This window comes from Carcharodon carcharias, chromosome 15, assembly GCF_017639515.1.
Source record: "Carcharodon carcharias isolate sCarCar2 chromosome 15, sCarCar2.pri, whole genome shotgun sequence".
Lineage (NCBI taxonomy): Eukaryota > Metazoa > Chordata > Chondrichthyes > Lamniformes > Lamnidae > Carcharodon > Carcharodon carcharias.
Window position 1 is genome coordinate 98,819,872 of NC_054481.1, and position 24,574 is coordinate 98,844,445.

Below are 24,574 nucleotides of genomic sequence, written 5' to 3' on the forward strand. Positions count from 1 at the left end.
GTGAAATGTAGCTGAGGTGCCCTATCTTATTTTATTCTATTTCACTTAAAAAGCTACGTGTGGGCAAGATTGAAAACCAAAGGCGTTTTAATATTATTTATCCCTCAGTCACTGTCACACACAAAAAAACAGATTATCTGATTATTATTACGTTGTTTGTAGGACCTTGTGTGCAAATTGGCTGCACATTTACAACAGTGACCACACTTCAAAAGTACTTCATTGACTGTAAAGCTTTGAGTTGTGCAGTCGCCATGAAAGGCACTATATAAATACAAGTCTTTCTTTTTTATCAGTTTCCTCTGAATTTAAAACTTTTATCCCCTCTCTTCAGGAATGCTAATTCCACCCCAAAAAGGACACTAGCGGTTGTTGACTCAGTTCCAATAGGATTGCATTCTCTCTCTGTTCAGGTACCATACTGTGAGGGAGGGCGTTGGACCTGCAGGTTAATCTTGCTTTGTTGGCGCTGCGTTCATCCAGTGTGCGCAGCTCTTTAAAAAGCTTGTTCCTTATCTACCTCAATATCTTTTACCATCAATCTTTCCCAGGTATTTTTTTTAATTTACTCATTCATGGGATGTGGGCATCACTGGCTAGGTAAGATTTTATTGACCATCCCTAATTGCCCTTGTTCAGAGGGCATTCCAGAATCAACCGCATTGTTGTAGTCTGAAGTCACATGTAGGCCAGACCAGGTGAAGACAGCAGATTTCCTTCCCAAAAGGACACGAATGAACCAGGTGGGTTTTTACAACAATTGACAACGGTTTCATGGTCATCATTCTGGTAGGAATAGTGTGTGCCTGTGTGGGACTTAATTGAATTAGACAGCTGGTCTGAAGGATTTGATGTATCAGAAGAGAAGAAATGTTAAATAGTTAAACATGCATTAAGTTTTAGAATGTGAGGTATAAAGAGAAAATTTGCATTTTAGATAAACCAGAGTAATCTGAATTTCAAAAGAAGTGGTGAACTGTTATATTTAGCCAGAAGAAGCCAATCAGTGTGTTTATTTTTCCCAAAGCTAACTGATAAAATTGGTACTATGAAAGATTTTTATTGTTACAGAAGTAGAGTTGAAAAAACATATTTGGACAATGGGATTTACATTATAAAGAGAAAAACCTGTATAAAGGAGATTAGGTTATGTTTATGAGGAAAGCATTCTAAGATCTAACATGTGTGAAAAGCCTCCAACCTCTAAGCCTCAAGTTGCTGTCTTCACAAACTGAAGTGAAGAAAACTCACTGAATTTGACAATTCAGGGTATCGTGTTACTTTGCCTGGGTCTTTTAAAATCTATGTGTTTTACTGTTGCCTTAACGGAGGTGTCACTGGGAGTTAGATTAACTAGGGGAGCTAGGAGTTATAGTAGTAATTTGTAAGCCTGTGTATGTGCTTAAAATCATTTTTTTAATAATAAAGGTTTAATTTAGTTTTGTAAGAAACCTGTAAGACTCGGTAGTCTTATTACTACTGAATTCAAGGCACACACCTTGAAATAAATACAAATTGTAAAATAGTTGTAGTATTTGTTTCAAGTTTCCCTCTGGGATTTTAATAGCTCAGCATTTACCATCTGCGCCTGCTATAACAAAATTGGGGGCTCTTTGCAGGATATATATGAAATCCCTGGATTGGTTTGGCATTGGTGAATCTTAAGGTTACGAGTAGGAGAAGCACTTTGAATTCAGGAGCTGGTGTGAAGTTTTTTTTAAAGTGGTGAGACTGCAATATGGTTTTGGCAGTTACTAAGGCTTGTCTGGAAGTTGAAGTTACAACTTTGGTTTGTTTACAAAAGATAAATAAAGCTAAGTTAATGGAATTGGCAGATATGATACAATTAGGGTTACCTACAGGGCTGAGCAAATCGGACATAATTGAAGGTAGCACAGCATTTGAAATTGGAAGGAATACCTGAGAGACCAAGTTCTCCAGGGGGTGGTTCATTGAAATGGGCTCACATTCAGTTGCAAATGAAAAAACGTGAGCTAGATACAGCAGAAAAAGAAAAGGAAAGAGAAAGAGCATTTTGAAGGGGACAGGCAGAAAGGCAGGAAAGAGAAAAAGAGAGAGACAGAGAATTCCAGCTTAACATGCTGGCAGTTAAAAAAGAGACATCAGGAGGTGAGGCAGGACTTATTTCCAGATCAGAACCCAGTGGGGAGATGTTTAAATTTGAACAAGCTCTTCCAAAGTTTGAGGAAAGAGATTTTTTTTATTATTCATTTATGTGATGTGGGTGTCACTGGCTAGGCCAGCATTTATTCCCTAATTTCCCTTGTTCAGGGGGCATTTAAGAGTCAACCACATTGCTGTGGGTCTGGAGTCACATGTAGGCCAGACCAGGTAAGGACGGCAGATTTCCCTCCCCTAAGGGCATTAGCAAACCATATGGGTTTTTACGACAATAGGCCATGGTTCCATGATCATCATCAGACTTTTAATTCCAGGTTTTTATTGACTTAAAATTCCACCATCTGCTATGTTGGGATTCAAACCCAGATCGCCAGAGAATTACTCTGGGTCTCTAGATTACAATTCCAGTGACAATACCAATATGCCACCCGCACCACCACCACCACCACCCTCCCCCCTCTCCCCCCACCCCCCGATGAGACCAGTGTGATAAATGTTGTGAGATGTTGATGTATTCTTTATTTCATTTGAGAAGATAGCTAAACAGATGAAATGGCCACACAAAAACTGGACATTGTTGTTGCAATCCAGTTTTGTGGGTAGAGCACATGGTTTATGCTTCATTGTCAAAAGAAATGTTAGTGAACTATGATGTGGTTAAAAAAAATGCTATTTTGAGTGCATATGAGTTGGTTCCTGAGGCACACAGGCAGAAATTTAGGAATGTAAGAAAACAGCCTGGGCAAACTTTTATTGAGTTTGAGGGAGTAAAACAAAGTAATTTTGACCAGTGGATACGAGCATTAAAGAGAGAGATGACATATGCAGCTTTTAAAGAGGTAATTCTTTTGCAGAATTTAAAGATTCAATTCCTTTGGTAGTGAGAACTCATGTGGAGGAATAGAGGGTTGAAACTGTAAGACAAGCAGCCGAGATAGCTGATGATTATGAGTTAATAGAGCTAAGTCTTTTTTCGTCACCCTTTTAAATCAGAGGATAGAAAATGGGAAGGTGAAGGAAGGTGGGTAGTCAGGAAAGAGGAGTAGGTGGAAATTCGCAGGAAGTTTTTTATTCAGAATAAAAAGGAAGGTGCTGAAGTAGAAGTGACATTTGAAAATTGAGATGTTTTCATTGTAATAAAGTTGGACACACAAAGCCTCTGTGTTGGAAGGTGCAGGAAAAATTTGTTGGGATTACTGGGGTAAAGAAAAATTCTGGAATAAAAGTACTGTGGATTCTGAGGTTCAGGCACAGGAAAACCAGTGGTTTGTGTACAAGTAAAACAGGTAGAATCAGTGATAGGTAAAGAAGTTGGAATGTGTTCACAATTTTACCAAGGTAATTCTTAAGAGTAGATTACAGAAATATGTAAAGATTTTGTATGTGAAGGGGAAGTCTTTCCATGTGTACAGAGTGGAGTAGATAAAGATGTTAAAATTTTGAGACACAGGGGCTAGTCAATCCTTAATGTTCTCGGGTAGTGATATTTGTTGTTCAGGGGGAGTATTGCAGGAAGAGGTGATAATAAGTGGTGTTCATAGAGATGCTAAACCTCTTCCATTGTGGAAGGTAAATTTAAGGAGTAAGTGGAAAACAAGTGAAATGATTGTTGGAGTAGTGGAAAAATTGCCTATTGCAGAGGGTCAATTTATTCTGTAATGATATAGCTGGGTCACAGATGTGGGTGATGCCTAGGTTGTTGAGCAGCCTGTAGAAGTATTTTCAACAGAGGTGTTACAGAGAGACCATCCTAAATTGCTTCCAGATTCTGTGACAACAACATCACAGGCTCAAAGGTTGAAACAAGAAGAACAGGAAGTTCAAAGGCTGGGAGAAGATGTGGAAGTCCAATTAGCTGACAATGTGTTTGATAGCATTGTTCAGGAAGAAAGAACAGAGGTCAATGCAGCTGAGGCGTTTAACTCAAAGTGGAGTTACAGAAAAAGAATTCACAAATAAAACAGTTATATCAGACAACTTACTCAGGAACAGAGGCAGAATGTATTCCAGAATGTTATTACCTTAAGGGTAATGTTTTAATAAAAAAATGGTGGCCTTATCATGCTTCAACAAATGAAAGCTGGAGAGAGGTGCATCAGGTTGTAATACTGTTTGGATATAGAAATAAGATTCTGAGGATAGCTCGTGAAATTCCAACGGGTGAACATTTAGGAATTAGAAAGACACAGGCGGTATCCAGTAAAACACTTCAACACTTAATCAAAGTGGCTGTGTCTCTCAAATCTACAGGGACTCTTATATTTAACATAAGTTCCAGTGTAAAACTAGGCACATGTATGGGAGAAGAAAACAGACACTCTTTTAGGTTTTGCACCTCTATTCTAACTCAATATCAAAGTGACCATCATGACTAGGAAGTCATTATATATTTGCATGAGCTAAGTTTCTTGCACAAAAGCAAAATACTGCAGATGCTAGAAATCTGAAATAAAACAGAAAATGCTAGAAACACTGAACAGGTCTGGCAACATCTGTGGAGAGAGAAACGGAGTTAACATTTCAGGTCTGTGACCTTTCATCAGAACATCCATTTTAAAACTATACCGTTTGATCATGTTGTAGAGATCTGTACCAGGCAGTGTGGTGTTTGTGGGCGATGGAGGGGACAGTTCTGGGCTTGATCTGGGAAGGACAGTAGTCAGAAAGAGAAAACTAGCTTAAGTGCCTCTAAGCCTTGTTCAACCCTCTCCACTGAATACCTGGATCAATTGATCGCTCTCCTGCATGAGTCAAAGCAAGGAATGTTGACAGGTTTTTTAGTCATGGGAGTTGTGAAGGCATTGTGAAGTTTTGGGACAGAAACAGTTATATATTCAGTCAGAGACATTTAGAATTAGAATTTCATGAGCATATAAACTTGGATCCTTTATCTTTTCCTAGCAGACTCCCTCTACTGGTACATGTATGGTAACCTCAAGTGGACAAAACGTACAGAGATATTTAGTACACTACAGGCATCACAGGCGATCCCTGTTCAGTGGGTCACTAGATGGTCACCTGACTGGTTTTTCACCTTCTTTAGTGCATTGACTTCAGTTCACTTTGGGAGAGATGGAAAATGGGCTAATGATTTGCTTTTAATTATTTTACACCGTTTGCCCAAATCAAAATCTACCACACCACGTCTAATTACAAAACAAAAACAGAATTACCTGGAAAAACTCAGCAGGTCTGGCAGCATCAGTGGAGAAAAGAGTTGACGTTTCGAGTCCTCATGACCCTTCGACAGAACTGATTGGATGTTAGAAGAGAAATATATGCTGACTTAAGGTGGGGGTGGGGTGGGGGGAGGTGGGGAGAAGAGAAGTAGGGGGAAGTGGTGTGGTTGTAGGGACAAGCAAGCAGTGAAAGGAGCAGATAATCAAAAGATGTCACAGACAAAGGAACAAAGAAGTGTTGAAGGTGATGATATTATCTAAACGAATGTGCTAATTAAGAATGGATGGCAGGACACTCAAGGTACAGCTCTAGTGGGGGTGGGGTGGAAAGTCTAGCCCGGCATACAAGATTTAAAAATAATGGAAATAGGTGGGGAAAGAAAAATCTATATAAATTGGTGGAAAAAACAAAAGGATGGGGGAAGAAATGGGAAGGGGGTGGGGATGGAGCAGGGAGTTCAAGATCTAAAGTTGTTGAATTCAATATTCAGTCCAGAAGGCTGTAAAGTGCCTAGTCAGAAGATGAGGTGCTGTTCCTCCAGTTTGCGTTGGGCTTCATTGGAACAATGCAGCAAGCCAAGGACAGACATGTGGGCAAGAGAGCAGGGTGGAGTGTTAAAATGGCAAGCGATGGGGAGGTTTGGGTCTTTCTTGCGGACAGACCGCAGGTGTTCTGTAAAGCGTCTAATTACATCTACCCTAGAGCAGTCACTGAGTAGCTTAGCTAATTGAGCACCAACCAAGGATAGAACCTGGAAACGCCTGGTCAGTTTGGCTCAGCCCTCCCTGAGCAATGAATTAATCAACAGAAACATTCGGGGAAATTTTCTCTTAACACTTAATTAACCCTGACACTAAGTGACCCTGTGTAAGAATGCTCATGTGCCAGGTGCTGGCTGCATTTGCATGCCATGGAAAGTTTTTTGGGCCATATTAACAGTGTAACCTTGATACCAAAATATTTAATTGTTTACTTTCCTATTAGATGGGGAAACTAGCAGAGAGTGACACTATTAACTTATTGGCAACATCCAAAACCCAGCAGCCTGTAGGGCATATAAAAGTCCAAGTTCTTCAGTGGCTCTTTCAGCATCACAGCAACACAGAAAGAAGATGTACCAAGTCCTCCTCACTGTGCTACTCACGGCCAGTGGTAAGTCACCAGAAAATGCCCTCCGTTCAAGCAATATATCTAACTCCAGAAATGTGTACTTGACCGTCAAATGCGAAAGCAAAGAAATCCTGCTAAAGCTTTATAAATCACTGGTTAGGCCTCAGATGGACTACTGTGTCCATTTCTGAGCCTCAGATTTTGGGAAGGATGCCAAGGCTTCAGAAAGTGCGCAGAGGAGACTTACCAGAGTGGTACCAAAAATGAGGGGCTTGAATTATGTGGGATGAATGGAGAAGCTAAGATTGTTCTCCTTCAGGCTGTGAACATTAATGAGTGATAGCAGCGTTCAATATTATGAAGGCTTTTGATAGAGTAGATCAAAAACTTGGTGACGGTGCCCCCACCCCTTCCATCCCAAGTCCAAAGTTGCTGAAGCCAATTACAGCAACAGTACCATTGTCTTGACTGAGAGCAGCGCACTAAGCAAAGACTGGAGATCAAACATGAAGTCTTCTGGCCTATACAGTTCATTGTGGTTACCCACTGTATGGTTGAGAGACTTTATTATTTTGACTAGTTATGTTGTGTAGCTGTGTTTATAATTGAAAACGTGTGTATTGAAAAATACAGAGGGCTTTATTCACTGGTGAACAAATGGACATGTATAAAAGCGAGCTCACTTCTTTATATTTAAACCTACTTCGTTGCTAAAAATAGGGATTGCAGAGAGATCGAGCCCTCAGGGATTTCTCTGATGAGGCAGATTCTCAACACATTCAGCTGCAGCCATATACAACTTTCATTCACATGACTAGGAAAACAAATGACCGGTTAGTAGTTTAGTTTTTCTGTGCAATGTATTGCAATGCTAATTCAGCTTTCACTTTTTAACATCTATATTTTCTCAGCTTTCTCCTCCATGCAGATTTTGGGTGTAATTTTTGCGATGGTGTATAACAGGTGATTGTGAATGGACAGCCCACTTTACATCTCTCCTGGTTGCCATCTCCAGAGAAGCCAATTGAAATAAAAGCTGGGAGTGATGTAAAGCTACCTGCAAACTTGCTATCACCATTTTATTCCTTCGCACAGAGTGTAAATTACCCCCCTATTTTCTTAGTCGGGTATAGTACGATCAGTCCAAACAACCCTCTGATATTTCACTCAAATGGCACATTCTCTTGTGGGAAAGCATTGTCAGACATTGTGAGACGAATATCCTTTCCCATCACTGATATTGTTCACCAAGATAAGCACAAAATAGTTATGTCGTTTTAAAAGTTACATTAAAATTGGGGAAAGTAATTGGAGTATATGCTGATAGGATAAAAGTAGGATTGGAGGAGACTTGTTTCGAGCAAAAAAACCAGTATGGTCCAGTTGGGCCGAATGGCCTGTTTCTGTGCTGTAAATTCTATGTAACATAATGTATAATGTAATATCGCTATACTTGTGGGGCATACCTAATCTATGCTACATATCTAATGCATGCTACATTGGTCAGAATGAACCATTAGCCTCTGATTTCTGTAATTCCAGCTTATGGCTGTGGGCAAACCAGCTACCCTCCATATTCCTCAAGGGTGGTGAATGGAATTACTGCACGGCCCTACAGCTGGCCATGGCAGGTAAGTCAACGCGGAACTTTATCCTGTAAAGCCCAAACACCACAAATGCTAGAAATCGGAAACAATAAATGGAAAATGCTGACGATGCACAGCAGGTCAGCCTCTGTCCTTGGAAAGGACAGGATTGTCTTTGCAGCTGCAGACTATTCTGCTGTGCGTTTGCAGCGTTTTCTGTTGGTGTTACAAAATCTTTAAATGTTCTCCTTTTGTCGAGCAACCTAGAGGAAGGCACCTGAAAGGTTGAAAAGGGTAGGGGAGAAGATGAGATAGGCCAATTAGCAATGGATAGATGACCATCAGTTTGAGTTTTAAAAACCTGTAGGTAAGAAAGAGAAAACTGAGAGAGGCAATGAGTTCCACAAATGGTAGGTTCTGACAAATTGAGTTAAAGCAAGAAACTGCATCATGAGTTTCAATTTCAAAAGAGCGTGCATTGTATGGAAGAGGATAAGTAGGAAGCTGTCTTTGGGGCTTAGAAAAGGCAGAAAGAACTAGCATTTACATAGTACATCCTCAGGATGTCTCAAAGTGTTCCACAACCAGTAAGTAGTTTTTGAAGTGGAGGTGCTGTTATCATATGGGCAATAAGAGCAACCAACTTGCACAACACAAGATCCCCAAACATCTAATGAGTTGACTGCCATTTGTTGGTCTAGGGGTGTGATTCCTGCTGAGAGATTTCCATTGAATTAGTATGCAAGAGGTCCTGGGTTTAATTCCTGGACAAGCCCTCCTCTGGGGGAAGTCTTGTGGTAGTGTACCTACCTCTGGGCCAGAAGGTCTGGATTCAAGTCCAACTTCAAGACTTGATGGTCATGGAAGGTGTGTTCATAATGTGGTCAAACAGGTTGATTATCAGCCTGTAAATCCTTCCAATGTATCTGATGGTGGGCTGTAAAGAGTGGTAGAGTTTCCTGGTCAGCTATACTGCAGAAGGCAATGGCAAATCACTGCAGTATTTTGGCAAACATAATCATGGACCAATCCAATGGAAGTCCATGGCCACCATAGCAATCTTATAGGCATGGTACCAGAAGGATAATGACTTGTTGCCCAAAATGAAATTTCCATTTCCTGGCCCTACTTCTCACCTTGATGAGAACAAAATCCTAATGAGTTGACTAGTTCATTGTTTTCTGTTGGTGCCTGAGGGAGCTATAAGTCAGAGCACCAGGACAGCACCCTACTCTTTACACATACCACCATGGGATGTTTCACAGCCATGGACCAGGGCCTCAGATTCAGATCTCACCAGAAGAGCAGCATTCTTGTATGTGTCGACCAACATGATGTGCTCAGGTCCTGGGATGGCGCTTAAAACCATCACATCTGCTACTACTAGCTGAGCCAGGCAAACACCCTGGAAGAAACAGGGAAAGTGTAGAGAAGCAATTGCTAGAGAAAAGAAAATAGTAACAACAGCTTGCATTTATATAGCACCTTCAATAGAGTAAAATGTCCCAAGGTGACTAAAACAAAATTTGACACCAAACGGTATAAGAAGGGATGAGGGAAGCTGACCAAAGGCTTGGTCAAAGAGATAGGTTATAAGGAATATCTTTAGGAGGAAAGAGAGGTGAGGGTTGCGGCGAGACTTAAGGAGGGAATTCCAGAGCTTAGGGCCATGGCAGCTGAAGAAGGTATGGCCACCAATGGAGGACCGATTAACATGAGGGATGCCCAAAAGGTTAGAATTGGAAGAGGGCAGGGATCTCGAAGGGTGGTAGGACTGGAGGAGTTTACAGAGATAGGGAGGGGCCAGGCCATAGAGTGATTTGAAAACAAGGATTAGAATTTTAAGATGGATGTGCACAATAGGTGCACAGGAGAACCACAAGCACAGCAGTGATGGATGAATGGGACTTGGTGCAATTTAGGCTAAGGGCAGCAGAATTTTGCATAAGCTCAGGTTAATGGAAGATGCAGAATGGGAAACCATCCAGGAAAGCTTTGAAATAGTCAAATCCAGAAGGAACAAAGGCACGGATTAGGCACCATTTTAGTAGCAGATGAGCTGAAGTGGGGCAGAGTTGGGGGCTGTTAAGGTGGCAGTTATGGAAAGTAGGTTGGAAACATACATGTGGACTCTGTCTACCTTCACCACATGGACTGCAGTGGTTCAAGAAGCCGGCTCACCACTACCTTCTCAAGGGCAATTAGGGATGGGCAATAAATACTGGCCTTGCCAGTGATGCCCACATCCCGTGAAAATTTTTTTAAAAATCTGATATGATTTCAGATGATGGTGCCGAGAGCCGCCTGGAGGTGAAAAGTAGGAGGCAGCCAAGAATAGATGCTTGGGGGACACAGGGTGCGGGAACAGCAAAAGACACCTTTGCAAGTGATTCTCTGGCCACAACTGAGGTAGATAATAATGGAAGAGAGTCAAGAAAGATTATGAGAAAGGTTAGAAGCTAGAGATGAGGGAAGCATATTGACAAGAATCGCCCATCAGGTAAGAAAAGAATGTACATCGCAATATTTTCTAGAGAAATAAAACACTCTCTTTTAACTGTGTTTACTGTTAGATTTCTCTGCAAGTCAATCATGGCAGTTCATTTTCTCACACGTGTGGTGGAACTCTAATTTCCACAGATTGGGTTATGACTGCAGGCCACTGTATCTCGTGAGTACAACTGTGCCATCAAAGCGTTTGCTTCCTTCCTCCTCCATGATTCTTTATGTCCCCAAAGTAAATGTGATTTAAATTTGATTGTATTCTTTGTCCATAGAGAGGGACGGTCTTATCGTGTGGTACTGGGAGAATTCAACAGAGATGTTCATGAGGGCGGAGAGCAGGTTATAAGTCCTGCCAAAATTGTTGTTCACCCAGGATGGAATAAGAACTGTGTTTCATGTGGGTGAGTCCCAAAACCATTATTGTTACAACATTTTAATGTGTTCTTGCTTGTTTCAATACACCATGCACTGTGTGTTATGATATAGCAGTTGGTAAAGGTTGAGTTGTTTAAATCCCAGAGGGAAACTTGAACAACTGTCATAACCTACATTTTCAATTGGTATGTTTGAAATGCAGCTCTGAATGCAGGAATAATACCACCGAGATTCAAGAGGTTCTTTATATAAAATTAAATTAAACATTTATTAATTTAACAACAGATTAAACACATACATATATCTATAAATTGCTATCATAATAACTTTTAAACAAATCCCCAAATTAATAACTCCCAGGTAAATCTCCACCATGGCTACAGTAACCTATAGACTTTAAACAGACACCAGGCAAAGCACATTTGACCTTAAAAATTCAAAATGAGGTTCCTTGCAATTTAGGTCCTTTGCAGACACAGTTGTAGGCTTACGGGCTGGTTAGATCTTACATGCCTTTGACTTACACACACAAATTCCTTTCTGTTTATACCTAGCTTTTCCTTTGAATTTAAATTTTCCATTGTATCACCAGGCTTTTAGTGTTATATCTCCTAACAATTAAATCCTTTCATTGACCAATTTTATTAGTAAGCTGCAAAAAAATAAACACATTGCTTGGCATCTTCTAGCTAGGTGCAAGACTTTACTCCCACTCTTGAATGTTTTATTCAACGAATGCAAATTTACACTTTACCTTCTATCCTCCTTATTGTTTACCCAATTAACATCTCAAACTACTATCCATCAAAGCACCCAGATTAGTTGGTTTTAATCCAATTAAGACACACCCAGTCAAACACATGGGCAGAATCTTCTGTTCGGCGTGCAGAGATGCGTAAAATGATGTGTGGTGATGTCGACCATGCGCCCCGACGTCACCACATATCATTCCGATGTTTAGTTCGGAGGGCGCGCACCAGAGTCGGCTGCATGCCCGCCAAACTGTTAAAGGCCTGTTAAGGCCATTAATAACCTAATTAAAATAATTCTGAACATTTCCTGTCCAACCTTAAGGTTGGCGGGCAGGCGAAGAGCCCAAGCAGCCATTGCATTTTTCATGAAACCTCATCCACGGGTGGGAGGATGACGTTTCATGAAGGGTTTATTAAATTAATAAATATTTTTCAAACATTTGATAAACATATCCCAGCTCTTGTGATGCTGTCACGTGAGGGGACATGTGTAAATGATTTTTCGCTTTCTTTATTTTGAACTTTGAAACTGAACTTAATCTCTCGGAGGCAGATTCCTGTGCTCTTACGTGCACATGCACGAAAGAGCGCAGGCCCCGACTCTCCCTCCTCCCCCAGGTAGTGCTGAGTATTACTGGGTGCACATCACGCTGGGCAGGCCTTAATTGGACCACACACGTAAAATAGCAGCGTGCAGCCGATCGCGGGCGGCGATCGGCTCGGCTCCTGACCAGCTCACCCAACGGGGAGAAAATTCTCCCCGTAGACACAGACCCCACTACAATTCCATTTTAAAAATAATTTCCAATAACATTATTGACATCATATCTCTTCATGACACATGTAATCTACACAATTTATTGTGGGAAAGTTATAGGAATTGTGAAATATTATTCAAAACAAAATTGCTATTGCCACCTCAGTGAGGAACATTGATAGTTTATTACTTGGATTTAAACTTCCGTAACCAGCAATTTACAATTCACAGTAGGTCTTTCAAAACCTGAATGAGAAAGCAAGATTTTTTGTTTATATCTCAAGGCTGCAAGCTGCTGTAAAAATGCAGATGTTTTGCTGCTGGCCGCAGGTGGTGATATCAATTTAAAAACGGAATGGTGGAAATACTCAGTAGGTCAGACTGCATCTGTGGAGAGACAAACAGGGTTAGAGCTCCAAGTCCATGATCTTCCATCAGAACCAGAAAAAAATAGAGGTTGCAATATTGGAGGCCTGATTTTCCAGTGACACCAGAAATGGATCTTCTTGTAGGGATTGTCCTGTGAGGAACAATTGAGCAGGTTGGGCCTATACTAATTGGAGTTTAGAAGAATGAGAATCTTATTGAAACAAAAGAATCTGAGGGGGTTTGACAGAGTAGATGCTGGGAGGATATTACCCCTTGTGGGGAAGTCTAGAACTAGGGAGCAGAATTTCAATATAAGGGGCCTCCCACTTAAGATGGAGATGAGGAGAAATTTCTTCTCTCAGAGGGTTGTTAGTCTGTAGAATTTTCTTCCTCGGAGAGCAGTGGAGGCTGGGTCATTGAATATATTCAAGACTGAATTAGACAGATATTTGATCTACATGGGAGTCAAAAGTTATGGGAGACTGGGTTAAGTGTAGTTAAGGCCACAATTAGAGTAGCATTGATCTTATGAATGGCAGAGCAGGTTCGAGGGGCCAAATCCCTACTCCTCATGGCATCAGGTCAAACATGGGAAAGGAAACCTCCTGCTGATTACCACACACCATACTCCCTCAGCTGTTGAATCAGAACACCACTGGAGGAAGCATTGAGGGTAGCAAGGGTGCAGAATATACTCTGGGTGGGGGACTTCAATGTCCATCACCAAGAGTGGCTCGGTGGCTCAGTAACACCACTACTGACCGAGCTGGCCAAGTCCTAAAGGACATAGCTGCTAGACTGGGTCTGTGGCAGGTGATGAGGGAACCAGCAAAAGGGAAAATCATAGTTGACCTCATCCTCACCAACCTGCCTGCCGCAAATGCAACTGTCCATGACAGTATCGGTAGGAGTGAACACCAAACAGTCCTGGTGGAGACAAAGTCCCACCTTCACATTGAGGATACCCTCCACTATGTTGTGTGGCACTACCATCATGCTAAATGGGATAGATTTCAAACAGATCCAGTAACTCAAGACTAGGCAAGCATGAGGTGCTGTGGGCCATCAGTAGCAGCAGAATTGTACTCAACCACAATCTGTAACCTCACGGCCCAGCATATCCCCCACTCTACCATTACCACCAAGCCAGGGGATCAATCCTGGTTCAATGAAGAGTGCAGGAAGGCATCTAGGGACAGCACCAGGCATACCTAAAAATGAGGTGTTAACCTGGTGAAGCTACAACACAAGACTACTTGCATACCAAACAGCGCAAGCAGCAAGTGATAGACAAAGCTAAGCAATTCTACAACCAACAGATGAAATCTAAGCTCTGCAGTCATCTTAGTTTCAGGACATCACTGCAGGAGTTCCTCAGGGTAGTGTCCATGGCCCAACCATCTTCAGCTGCTTCATCAATGACCTTCTTTCCATCATAAGGTCAAAAATGGGGATGTTTGCTGATGATTGCTCAATGTTCAGCACCATTCGCAACTCCTCAGATACTGAAGCAGTCCATGTCCAAATGCAGCAAGACCTGGACAATATCCAGGCTTGAGATGACAAGTAACATTTGCACCACACAAGTGACAGGCAATGACCACCTATTTCCTACAAGACAGAATCTAACCATCACCCCTTGACATTCAATGGCATTACCATCACTGAATACCCAACTATCAACATCCTGGAGGTTACCATTGACCAGAAACTGAACTGGACCAGCCATATAAATACTGTGGCTACAAGAGCAGATCAGAGGCTAGGAATCCTGCGGTGAGTAACTCACCTCCTGACTCCCCACAGTCTGTCCACCATCAACAAGGTACGAGTCAGGAGTGTGATGGAATACTCTCAGCTTGCCTGGATGGGTGAGTTCCAACAACGCTCAAAAAGCTTGACACTGTCCAGGACAAAGCAGCCTGCTTGATTGGCACCCCAAGCACAAGCTTTCACTCCCTCCATCACCGACACACAGTAGCAGCAGTGTGTACCATCTACAAGATGCACTGCAGGAACTTAGATAGCACCTTCCAAACCCATGACCACTATCATCTAGAAGGACAAGGGCAGCAGACACATAGGAACACCACCATCTAGAACTTTCCCTCCAAGCCACTCACCATCCAGTCTTGGAAATATATCACCATTTTTTCTGTCACTGGGTCAAAATCCTGGCAGTCCCTCCCTAACATCACTGTGGGTGTACCTACACCACATGGACTGCAGTGGTTCCAAAAGTCTGCTCACTCAGGCTGCCACCTCCTCCCATGCCCTCTTTGTGAGGTGCGATGGCCTCCTCCTCCCATCTCTGGGGACAACAGTGTCCCTTCTGGCAGCCACCTCCTCTAGGAGGACAACGAGGCCGAGTGCCCTTCCGACCTGCCCTCTCGCCTGGCGTTTGCAGTGCATTCGAGTCCACTTGCAATACGGCAGACAGATGTCCTTCCCTGGCAGCCTTTCTGGGGCTACCTGGGCCGTTTTTAAACAGGCCGTTGGGTCGCCATTAGACCTGGCGGCCAATAGGCCCCCGCCCCCACTTGGTCCTTCCGGTCAATGATCAGCCGCATTTCATGGTGGGTGGGTCTTAATTGACCCCGCTCATGGGCGGCAGTCGGCTTCCCGACTGCTCCTGCCCACTCCTGCCGAGCCTACCCAACAAGGGCAAAATTCTGCCCTAAGTGTAGGTCAAGGCTCCATTGTGCATGTCTGTGTAGCCCAAGAACGCTACAAGACTGGACCACTCAACTATAAAGGGCTGTCCCGAACCATGACAATTTTGTTAACCATCTATCTAACCTCTGGATTTTTTGCTTTGTATTGGTACCAAAATGTACTGGTCTTTTGCTTTCCAAAGCTGTGTGATCTATGGTATATTTCTAACAGTTTCTGCATTTACATTTTCATCATTTGTGGATTTTCTTTTTACCCCTGCCAGTAAGAGCATATTTAGAATATTCATGTGCCCTAATGAAAGTAAAACTTGCATTTGTATAGCACCTTTCATAACTTCAAAATGCTTTACAGCCAAAGAAGAACCTTTGAAGTGTAGTCCACTATTATGGGAAGCACTCATAGGGCTAGAAAAGAGCAACTAGGATGGCTTGAAGTTATGAAAAGAGGCTCACAGAACTGGACTTGCTTTCCTTTTGTAGAAAATGAAATCAAGAAGTGATTTGATCTCGCTGTTTAAAAATTGGAGAGGCAGAGATGAAATTAGCTTTGTTACTGTATTTAATATGTAGTTGTGTGCACAAAGCCCAAAGAGAAGATTAAAGTCAACCATCCTCAAGTAAGACTAGAGATAAGAAGGAAATTCTTTTCAGTCACCGAGTATTGGCTCTTTGGAGTAAATAGTCCACAGAAGTGGGGACTAGATGCCAAAACAGGTGTCCATTTTGACCCCACTTGGGTGGCATTGGCTCTTGAGGTTTCCCATCAACTTCCAGTGAAACTTGAGCTCTGATTTCACAGACCCTGTACCCACCACCCCAGCCCTTCTTACCATTGGAAAAAGTTAGTCTTTATTTACTTGATCAAAACCCTTCAACATTTTGAAAATTTCTATCAAATCTCCTCAACTTTCTCTGCTCTGAGAAGAACAATCTCAGCTTCTCCAGTCTCTCCACGTAACTGAAGTCCCTCATTCCCAGCACCGTTCTAGTTTATCTAATCATTAGATAAATTTACAGCGCCATCAGGAAGTTCTGGTCTTTTTTTTTGCTTTCTTCTGTTCACATAGTTGCTCCTCTACCTGTTGAGCCCAGTTTTTGTGGGATATATTTTCCAATCGGAGCTGCTCTCATTCAAACTTTTACCACATGCATTATAGGGACAATGCTAATCTAATCTAACCCGCCATCAGGAAACTGAATCAGGTTAGGCACTGGTTTTACACCCTGCCTGAATTTATTCTCCGGTGAAGTGAGCGGACAGCAATATTTGGCAGGGAATAAAACTGGCATTCCATCTATCCCATGCCCAGCATTTTCTGCTCAGCTGATGCGTAAAATGACATGCAGTGACATCAGGCGTGCGTCCTGACATCACCGTGCATCATTCCGATCTTTCGTCCAGCGGGCACGCGCCGGAGTCAGCTGCATGCCCGCCAAACTGGCAAAGGTCTGTTAAGGCCATTAACACACTAATTAAACAATTTGTCAGGGCTGCCCAACCAACCTTAAGGTTGGCAGGCAGGCAAAGAGGCCAGGCGCCTTTCACCTTTTTCACAAAACTGCATCCACGGGTGGAATGAGGTTTCATGATGGTTTTATTAATTAAATAAAAATTTTTGTCAAAATTCATAAACATGTCACATGAGGGAACATATCTGAATAATTTTCTTTTTTCTTTTTTTCACAACTTTGCAGCTGCACTTAATGTCCCTAAGGCAGCTCCGCGCCTCAAGGAGATTTCTGCGCTCTTTTGAGTGCATGCGCGAAAGAGCGCAGGACCCGACTCTTGCCCCTCCCCCCGCCTGCGCGGGTAAGCGCTATCGGGTGTGCGTCATGCTGGGCGGGCCTTAATTGGTCCCCCTGACGTAAAATGGCAGCGCGCTACCGATCGCAGGCGGCAATTAGCTCCCTGTCCGCTTCAGACCGGCCCGCCCGACGGGGAGAAAATTCTCCCCCGTGTGTTTCTCACCTCGTGGGTTTGATTAAAACTGCCCCCTAAATCTGTGTGGCTTTTTTTTTGCCACACAGGCAGTAAACTGTTCAAAATTAATGGTTTAACACCGGCATTCAAAAAGAAAACAAAGAGAATGAATGTGAGAAATGCAAACAAATGTCTGGAAACAGTGCAAAAAATATATCCGTTTAACACGACAGCTTTGCTTAAATTTCAGGTGAGTGGAAAATGGGCTTTAAAAATGATTTAGTGGTAAACATTAAGTAGAGATTTTTACCTCCTTACAGGAACGATATCGCCTTGATCAAGCTTTCAAAGCCTGCATACCTGAATGACAAAGTTCAAGTCGCCTGTATTCCTCCTTCCGGGTATCTTCTTCCCAATAACTTTTACTGTTACATTACTGGATGGGGACGCCTCTACAGTAGGTCGACACAAATCTTCAAAGCTTTTTCCCCTCTCCACCACTTCAGATTTTTTTCCACATGCTGTACCAAGTTGTTGATTGAGTGTGAAATGTCCAGCTTTTGTTTTATCCTTTCATGGGAAGTGGGTGTCACTGACAGGTTTGTTGCCCACCCCTAATTGTCCTTGAGGGCAGTTAAGAGTCAACCACATTTCTGTGGGATTGGAGTCCCATGTAGGCCAGACTAGATTTCATGTAGGCCAGACCAGATAAAGATGACAAATTTCCTTCCTGAACATGAACCAGATTTTTTTTTTCAACAATCTATGGTAGTTAGCATGGTCACCATTGCTGAGACTAGCTTTGAATTCCAGAATGATTAATTAATTAAATAATTTAATTAACATTCCACCAGTTGCTCTGATGGGATTTGAACCTGTGTCCCCAGAGCTTTAGTCTGGGCCTCTGACATTACCACTGTGCCACCATTGGCCCGTAAATGATAATGGAACAAGATCATGATAGGGTTGGGGCAGGGGTTAGGTCAGAGTTCAAGTTTTGCTGGAAGTTCATGGGAAACTTCGAAAACCAATGTTGCCCACATCATAAGTGGGGCCAAAATAGACCTCTGCTTTGATGTCTGGTTCCCGCTTTAGCAATTTGTAGAGTTTCCACTAAAAAAAACTGGATAGGCAGAAATCCAACAACAACAACCCGCATTATATAGCACCTCACAAATTGTTTCATGGTGTACCAGAGAGAAGCAATCAAAAGAAACTGGAGGCCATCCAAAGAAGGAGATATTAAAAAGAGTGAACAAAGGCTTGGTGAAACCATTGGGTTTTCAGAGGGCCTTAAAGGATGACAAGCAGAGAGGCTTAGGGAGGCAATTACTAACTATAGAGCCCAGGCTGCTGAAGATTTGGTGCTAATGATGGGACAAAGGCAGAAGTGGCATTGCATAATAGGCCACAGTCACAGGAATGGAAATTTGGAGACGGGTGGAGGGGGGAGGTAGCAGTGTGATGGAGGTCGCTGGGACAGTGAGGAGTGAAGCCATGAAGGAATTTAAACATCAGAATGAGGGACTGTGAGCCAATGGAGTCATAGAGCACAAGGTGAAGGCTGAGCAGCGCCTGGCGTGGCAGCCGAGTTTGGATGAGTTAAAGATTACATATCTGGAGGTGACAAAGGCATGGATGAGTGCAGGTAGAAAAACAGCCTGTTTTCTGGTTCTTCCAATGGTGCCTTTTCCCAACTTGTAAAGCCATGTGTTGAAGACAGTGTTCATTCATTCTTCAGTGTTCTTTTTCACCCTAAGAGAAAACATCTAAGCCAGTTAGTGTGGCTAAGATGTATGCTATCCACAAAGGGAATGGTGAAAATCATCCCATAGCCACTCGAAGACATGGTAACATCAGAACAGTTTACTACAGTGTCTTACTTATAATTTCATCTTTACCTGTACATAAATATGTTCTTGCTTTTGAATATATTTGATTTTTAGTTGTTTTGGTAGTACAGAATTTGAGTATTGCTGAAAAAAGAGATTTTTTGTCAAAGCTTTTCATCTTGAACTAATCAGAACAATTCACAAGAATACCAAATGTAAAGGGAAAAACAGTTTATACTGTATATATATTGGTGCCATAGCAATGCCTCTACCAATCAGAGTACTCTTATCAGACAATCAGCACTCTCTTCTCATGCAGTATAAATTGTTGTTCTCTTTACATTTGGTATTCTTGCAAATTGTCCTGATGAGTGCAAGATGAAAAGCTTCGACAATAAGTCTCTTTTTCAGCAATATTTGACTTAATCAGATTGACTGAAAACCTTCTGTTTTGATCTTTACAGCTAATGGCCCACTTCCAGAAAAGCTACAGCAAGCTTATATACCAGTTATTGATTATCAGCACTGCAGCCAAAGGGACTGGTGGGGCAGCACAGTGAAACCGACTATGATTTGTGCCGGAGGTGCTGAAAAGGCTGGATGTAATGTGAGTAATAATGCTAGGCATTTATGTGTTTCCTTTGAGGGCAGGATTGAGTCTGGTCCTACCATTTGGTTAATTGGAGGCACCAGTGCACCAACCCCTATTGGTGACAATAGGCTGGCTGTAATGGCCCAGTGAGCAAAGACATGTGCACTGAAGATCATGGTTGTCATCCTAGCAATGCTTCCAGCGCTGACCCCATCAAAGTTTGCAGGCTCAGTTGACGGGCATTCATCTGCATGGAACCCATGTGGGCACAACTTGGATGTCCTGCAGCCCTGTGCTGCTGGGAACTCTTGTGCCTGGCTGCTATGAGGGTGGCCACATCCTCCCCTCTCAAGAATCTGCACAGTTGCCCCATTAGCTCCTTGTGCAATATTCGGCAGTTGAGGTCCAATGGGGCCCATTCTGAATTTCTGGAGGCCGGTAAACCTTATCTCAATGAGCAATTTAGCTTTCAGTCTCACAAGTCCCTTATGGGCTTGGGGCATAGGAATCCTAAGATCCCAAACCCAAGGCCAACTGCAATTTTCCAACTGGCATATTTAGCTTCAAACATTTTTCCAAGCGGTTCCGTCCGACTCCTGCCAGAGTTATGCCGGGAGTCAGGCGAAACTGATGAGGAATTTCAACCCCCTTGGGAAGAACTTTCTCCCCATTGGGCGAGCCAGTCGGGACCGAGCGCAGGCGGGCGCCTATTAATTCCCGCCCAGCATGACGCACACCCGGAAGCGCTCAGCGCTACCTGTGCGGGTAGGGGGAGCAGGGAGAGTCAGGGCCTGCACTCTTTCACGCATGCTGCCTCGGGGTGATTAACTTCAGTTTTAAAGACGGAAAAAATTTATTCAGACATGTCCCCTCATGTGACATCGTCACATGAGCTGGGACATATTTATGAATTTTCATAAAACATTTTATTAAATTAATAAACCCTTAATTGAAACCTTATCCCGCCCGTGGATAAGGTTTCATGAAAAATGCGAAGGCCGCCTGGGCTCTTTGCCTGCCCGCCAACCTTAAGGTTGGACAGGCAGCCCTAACAAGTACTTTAATTAGTTCATTAATGGCCTTAACAGGCCTTTGACAGTTCGGCGGGTACGCTGCCAACTCCGGTGCGGCCCCCAACGAACTGAAGATCAGAATGATGCGCGGTGACATTGGGACGCACGCTTGATGTTACCGCATGTCATTTTACACGTAGGCGTGCAAGGCCCGTCCCACACGCCCAACAGAAGATTCTGCCCCATTATGCACTGTGGTTCAGGTCCATCCAGACCAAGAAAGTTGCAGCTTCGATCCATGGCCTGGACTCAGTTAGCTGATCAACACGAATGAGGAGATCAGTGAGCCACTTGTGATGGCTATGCAGTGAGTTCACTATGAGTTGGCATCAGTTTAACCGCAAGGTCCTCTCACATTTGGGGGCTTTGTTTACTGAAGGTGTTTTTAGCTTCTGTAAGGAAATGCTTTTATGCGGCCAGATATCTAGCTAGATTCTTGGCATCCTCAGGGGATAACAGAGAAGCCTTTTCAGTATATTTCAGCTACTGACTTTATCATCTGATCCCATGTAATCCTAATGGTATTCAGAAGGCAACAGAATACCATTGCATTAGACTTTGATTCAGACATTAAGTGACAAGTAACTCTTTTAAAATAAGAGATAACAAGTTGTAGTGTACAAATTTTTTAAGTAATCTAGCTAGCTTCTGTGTAGTATAAACTGGTAAATAAATTGCATCTGCTGCAATCAACTGTTGTTTTTATTCATTCATGGGATGTGGGCGTCACTGGCTAAGCCAACATTTATTCCCCATCCCTAGTTGCCCTTGAGGTTCATCTTTCTTCCTAACCATCTGGCCCAACCATTTGAAGGATTCAAAAAAGAATGTTCAATTTCCACAAGCTATATTAATAAATGACTTTAAGAAGGTGCCTGGGACCAAACAATTAAATAGCTGCAGTAAACAATTTTTAAAGTTGTCAATCATATGTTGAAATAAATTCTACATGATGTTTGAATTTGAATTGAATTATGTTGCCCCTCTCTTCAGACACCAGATGAAGAATATCCAAATGAAATCTCCAATAGTTGCATCAAAGTAAATTGGGACATGACTGCTGGGAATAAAGCTGAATTTTTGATGCTTTGCGTACTATTACATAGCTAAAAAAGTCAAAATCATGTGAAATCTTTAACGAAAATGCTTTGTTTTTGTCATTATTAGTCGTGAAATAATAACCTGCCGAAATAATAACCTGCCAAATTTCACTGGCTATGCAATGAGAATGCTCATTTTAGGAAGGTATTTTGGAGATCTTTCAGCCCCTATGGAGTCATGCTCCAATGCGAGTTGCCACCTTCTGGAGAGGAGGAAATTAAACAAAGAAATGAAATTCAACAGAGGTTCTGGAAACAATTTGCCTCGTTTTTTTTTTTGCAGGGAGACTCTGGTGGACCTTTGAACTGCAAGGGTTCTAATGGGCTGTGGTACGTCCATGGTGTGACCAGCTTTGTGTCATCTAGGGGATGCAACACCCCTAAAAAACCTACTGTCTGGACTCGGGTATCTGCCTTCACTGACTGGATTGCCCAGGTAAATATCATTTTCGAGCAGGAAAGAAGATAAATACGTCTCTCTTTTTATTGCCGAACTCAAAATTATAGAACCAAAAAAGAAACACAGCAAGATGCCACTCAATCTATTGTGCCTGTGCCAGTGTTTGTTCCCCAAAGGACCAATATAATCTCATTTCATTCCCCCATTAAATAACTGCATATGAAAAATATTATCTAATTCCTTCTTCAATAGCCACTTATAATACAATTCAAGCACTAAAAATTCTCCTGACAAAGTTCTTTTAAATCTTCTTTTTGTGCTTCTAATATTAATGTTATATTTATGTCGCTTATTACTAATTTCACACCAGTCAAAATAATCTTTTACTCCTTATCATCTCAAACCCTTTCACATTTCTAATTGCTTCAATTAGATCTCTAACATTCTCTGCTCTAGAGAATACAGCTCTAGTTTTTTCAAGACTCTCATAATAACTCTATCCTCTGATCCCTGGTATCGTTTCAAGAGTCTTTTCCCTGCATCCTTTCTATATCTGGGTGCTCAAAACTGCAGGCAATATTGCAGTTGTGGTCTAACTGATGATATTGTACATATTTTTTCATAATTTCTTACCTCTGAGCAGAATGTTAAATACATTCAACGTGGAATCCCATTTTGCTCTCTGTAAGGCTTGAGTGTAATGGATATTAGAGCAAATGGCAGAGGGGGGAGCCTACAAGGTTAATCGGTGTCATTTTGATAAGCTTTGCTACCAGCGCTAGACAAAAGGACAAGTTGAAATAGGGTTAAAGCACCATAGTCCCAAGCTTCCAATCCACAGTCAATGAGTCTGTATCAGCAATGAATCTTTACCATGAGTATTGTTGGTACAATCTTGGAATTATTACCTCAATGTCCTACTGCAAAATGTGGATTTAGTTTTCTTCATACCTGCAGAAGTCCAAGGGAGGAAGAGGGCCTCCTTAATGGTCCGGTTACACTGCTAGTACTACTATATTTCCCATACCTACTGAGCTTAAGTCAAGCAAATCAAGGATCTGTACATCTACATTGAAAAGAATGTCCAGAGAGAGCATCGCCCTCCATTCTCCAACTCTGAGCCTTTAAAAGTAAAGGAGAGTTGTCTATTCCATCAGAACGCTCTCAGTTACACTGCAGCTGGTATACAGCAGTGAGAAATCAGCTGCTCCGAGCAATTTCGAAAAAAATGCACTATTAACATGAATTTTGCACGTTAACGTTGTTCATCTTGTAAGAGTGTTGCGTGAAATCCACTTCACACTGACAAAAAATAGCCTGGATTCTCTGGTGCAATTTACCAAAAGGTCCACTGATGGCTATTGGTTAGCCCAAATTTGGATTGTCCTATATGCACTCAGTTTACCAAGCTCAGCTGAGCAGCACAACACTGGGCGCAGATTTGATTCTTTGGCAGGGGGGAGACTCTTGGTAAGAGCTGAGAATTACTTGTAGGCGAAACTTAAAGGGATGGGGCCAATTAAATAGAAGCATCTTAATAGGCAGATTAAAAATTCTGAAAGCCTTTGGAGAGCTGCAAAAGGCAGATCAACCCATTCACCAATGTTGAAGAGATAGGGGACCAAGACGGTACAGGCAAAATTGAAGGCAATGAAAACACAAAGAATGGGCAAGCATTTAATGATTGCTGTAATCGGGTGGTGTTGCATGAGATTGTCACAAAGATGGTGCCACCTGCACTCCCCCCATGCCAGTCTATGGCACCATTCTCTCTGCATCATGCCTTTGAGGAAGTGGCACACTCATGCTACACCAGCAATGCTGAGAGACAGGACCTGGCATTTTAGGCATCAGGTCTAGTGGCAAGGGAACGTGCAGGGAGTGTTTTATAGTCTTGAGGGGAAGAAGGGGTTAAGTAGCTACTGATCTGAAGGCAGTGAGGATGCAAGGAGAACCACAGTAATATTGGAACCAAATGAACAAAATACAGAAAGGTTGCATATTATAGAACGGTCAGATTGAGGAAGTCTCATCTTCAACACCCTTTCACACATACATATGCATTCATTTAAGAGGAAAATGTTGTAACTACTCTTTAACTCCTTTATTCCAGACCATGGCCTACAATTAACTAATGGAGGAAAAGACTGACTCTCATCAGATTGTTGTCCTACGATCAGCAATAAACTAAATTATGAAGTGAAA

The 24,574-nt window shown here is 42.3% G+C and overlaps 1 protein-coding gene across 2 annotated transcripts; it reads left to right on the top strand.

Moving 5' to 3' along the window:
- LOC121287870 (proproteinase E-like) lies at positions 1 to 24,574 on the top strand. Of its 2 annotated transcripts, XM_041205861.1 has the most exons (10): positions 1 to 16; positions 640 to 743; positions 6,307 to 6,474; positions 7,975 to 8,063; positions 10,592 to 10,689; positions 10,796 to 10,924; positions 17,693 to 17,829; positions 19,669 to 19,811; positions 22,253 to 22,405; positions 24,483 to 24,574. In XM_041205861.1, exons 3-10 carry the CDS (start codon positions 6,435 to 6,437, stop codon positions 24,498 to 24,500), a joined length of 807 nt encoding a protein of 268 aa, XP_041061795.1. In that variant the 5' UTR covers positions 1 to 16; positions 640 to 743; positions 6,307 to 6,434; the 3' UTR covers positions 24,501 to 24,574. The 2 variants fall into 2 exon arrangements, 1 of the variants encoding a protein (XP_041061795.1); XR_005945260.1 differs by lacking the exons at positions 1 to 16; positions 640 to 743; positions 6,307 to 6,474; ... (2 more) ...; positions 10,796 to 10,924; positions 17,693 to 17,829 and adding an exon at positions 17,297 to 17,622.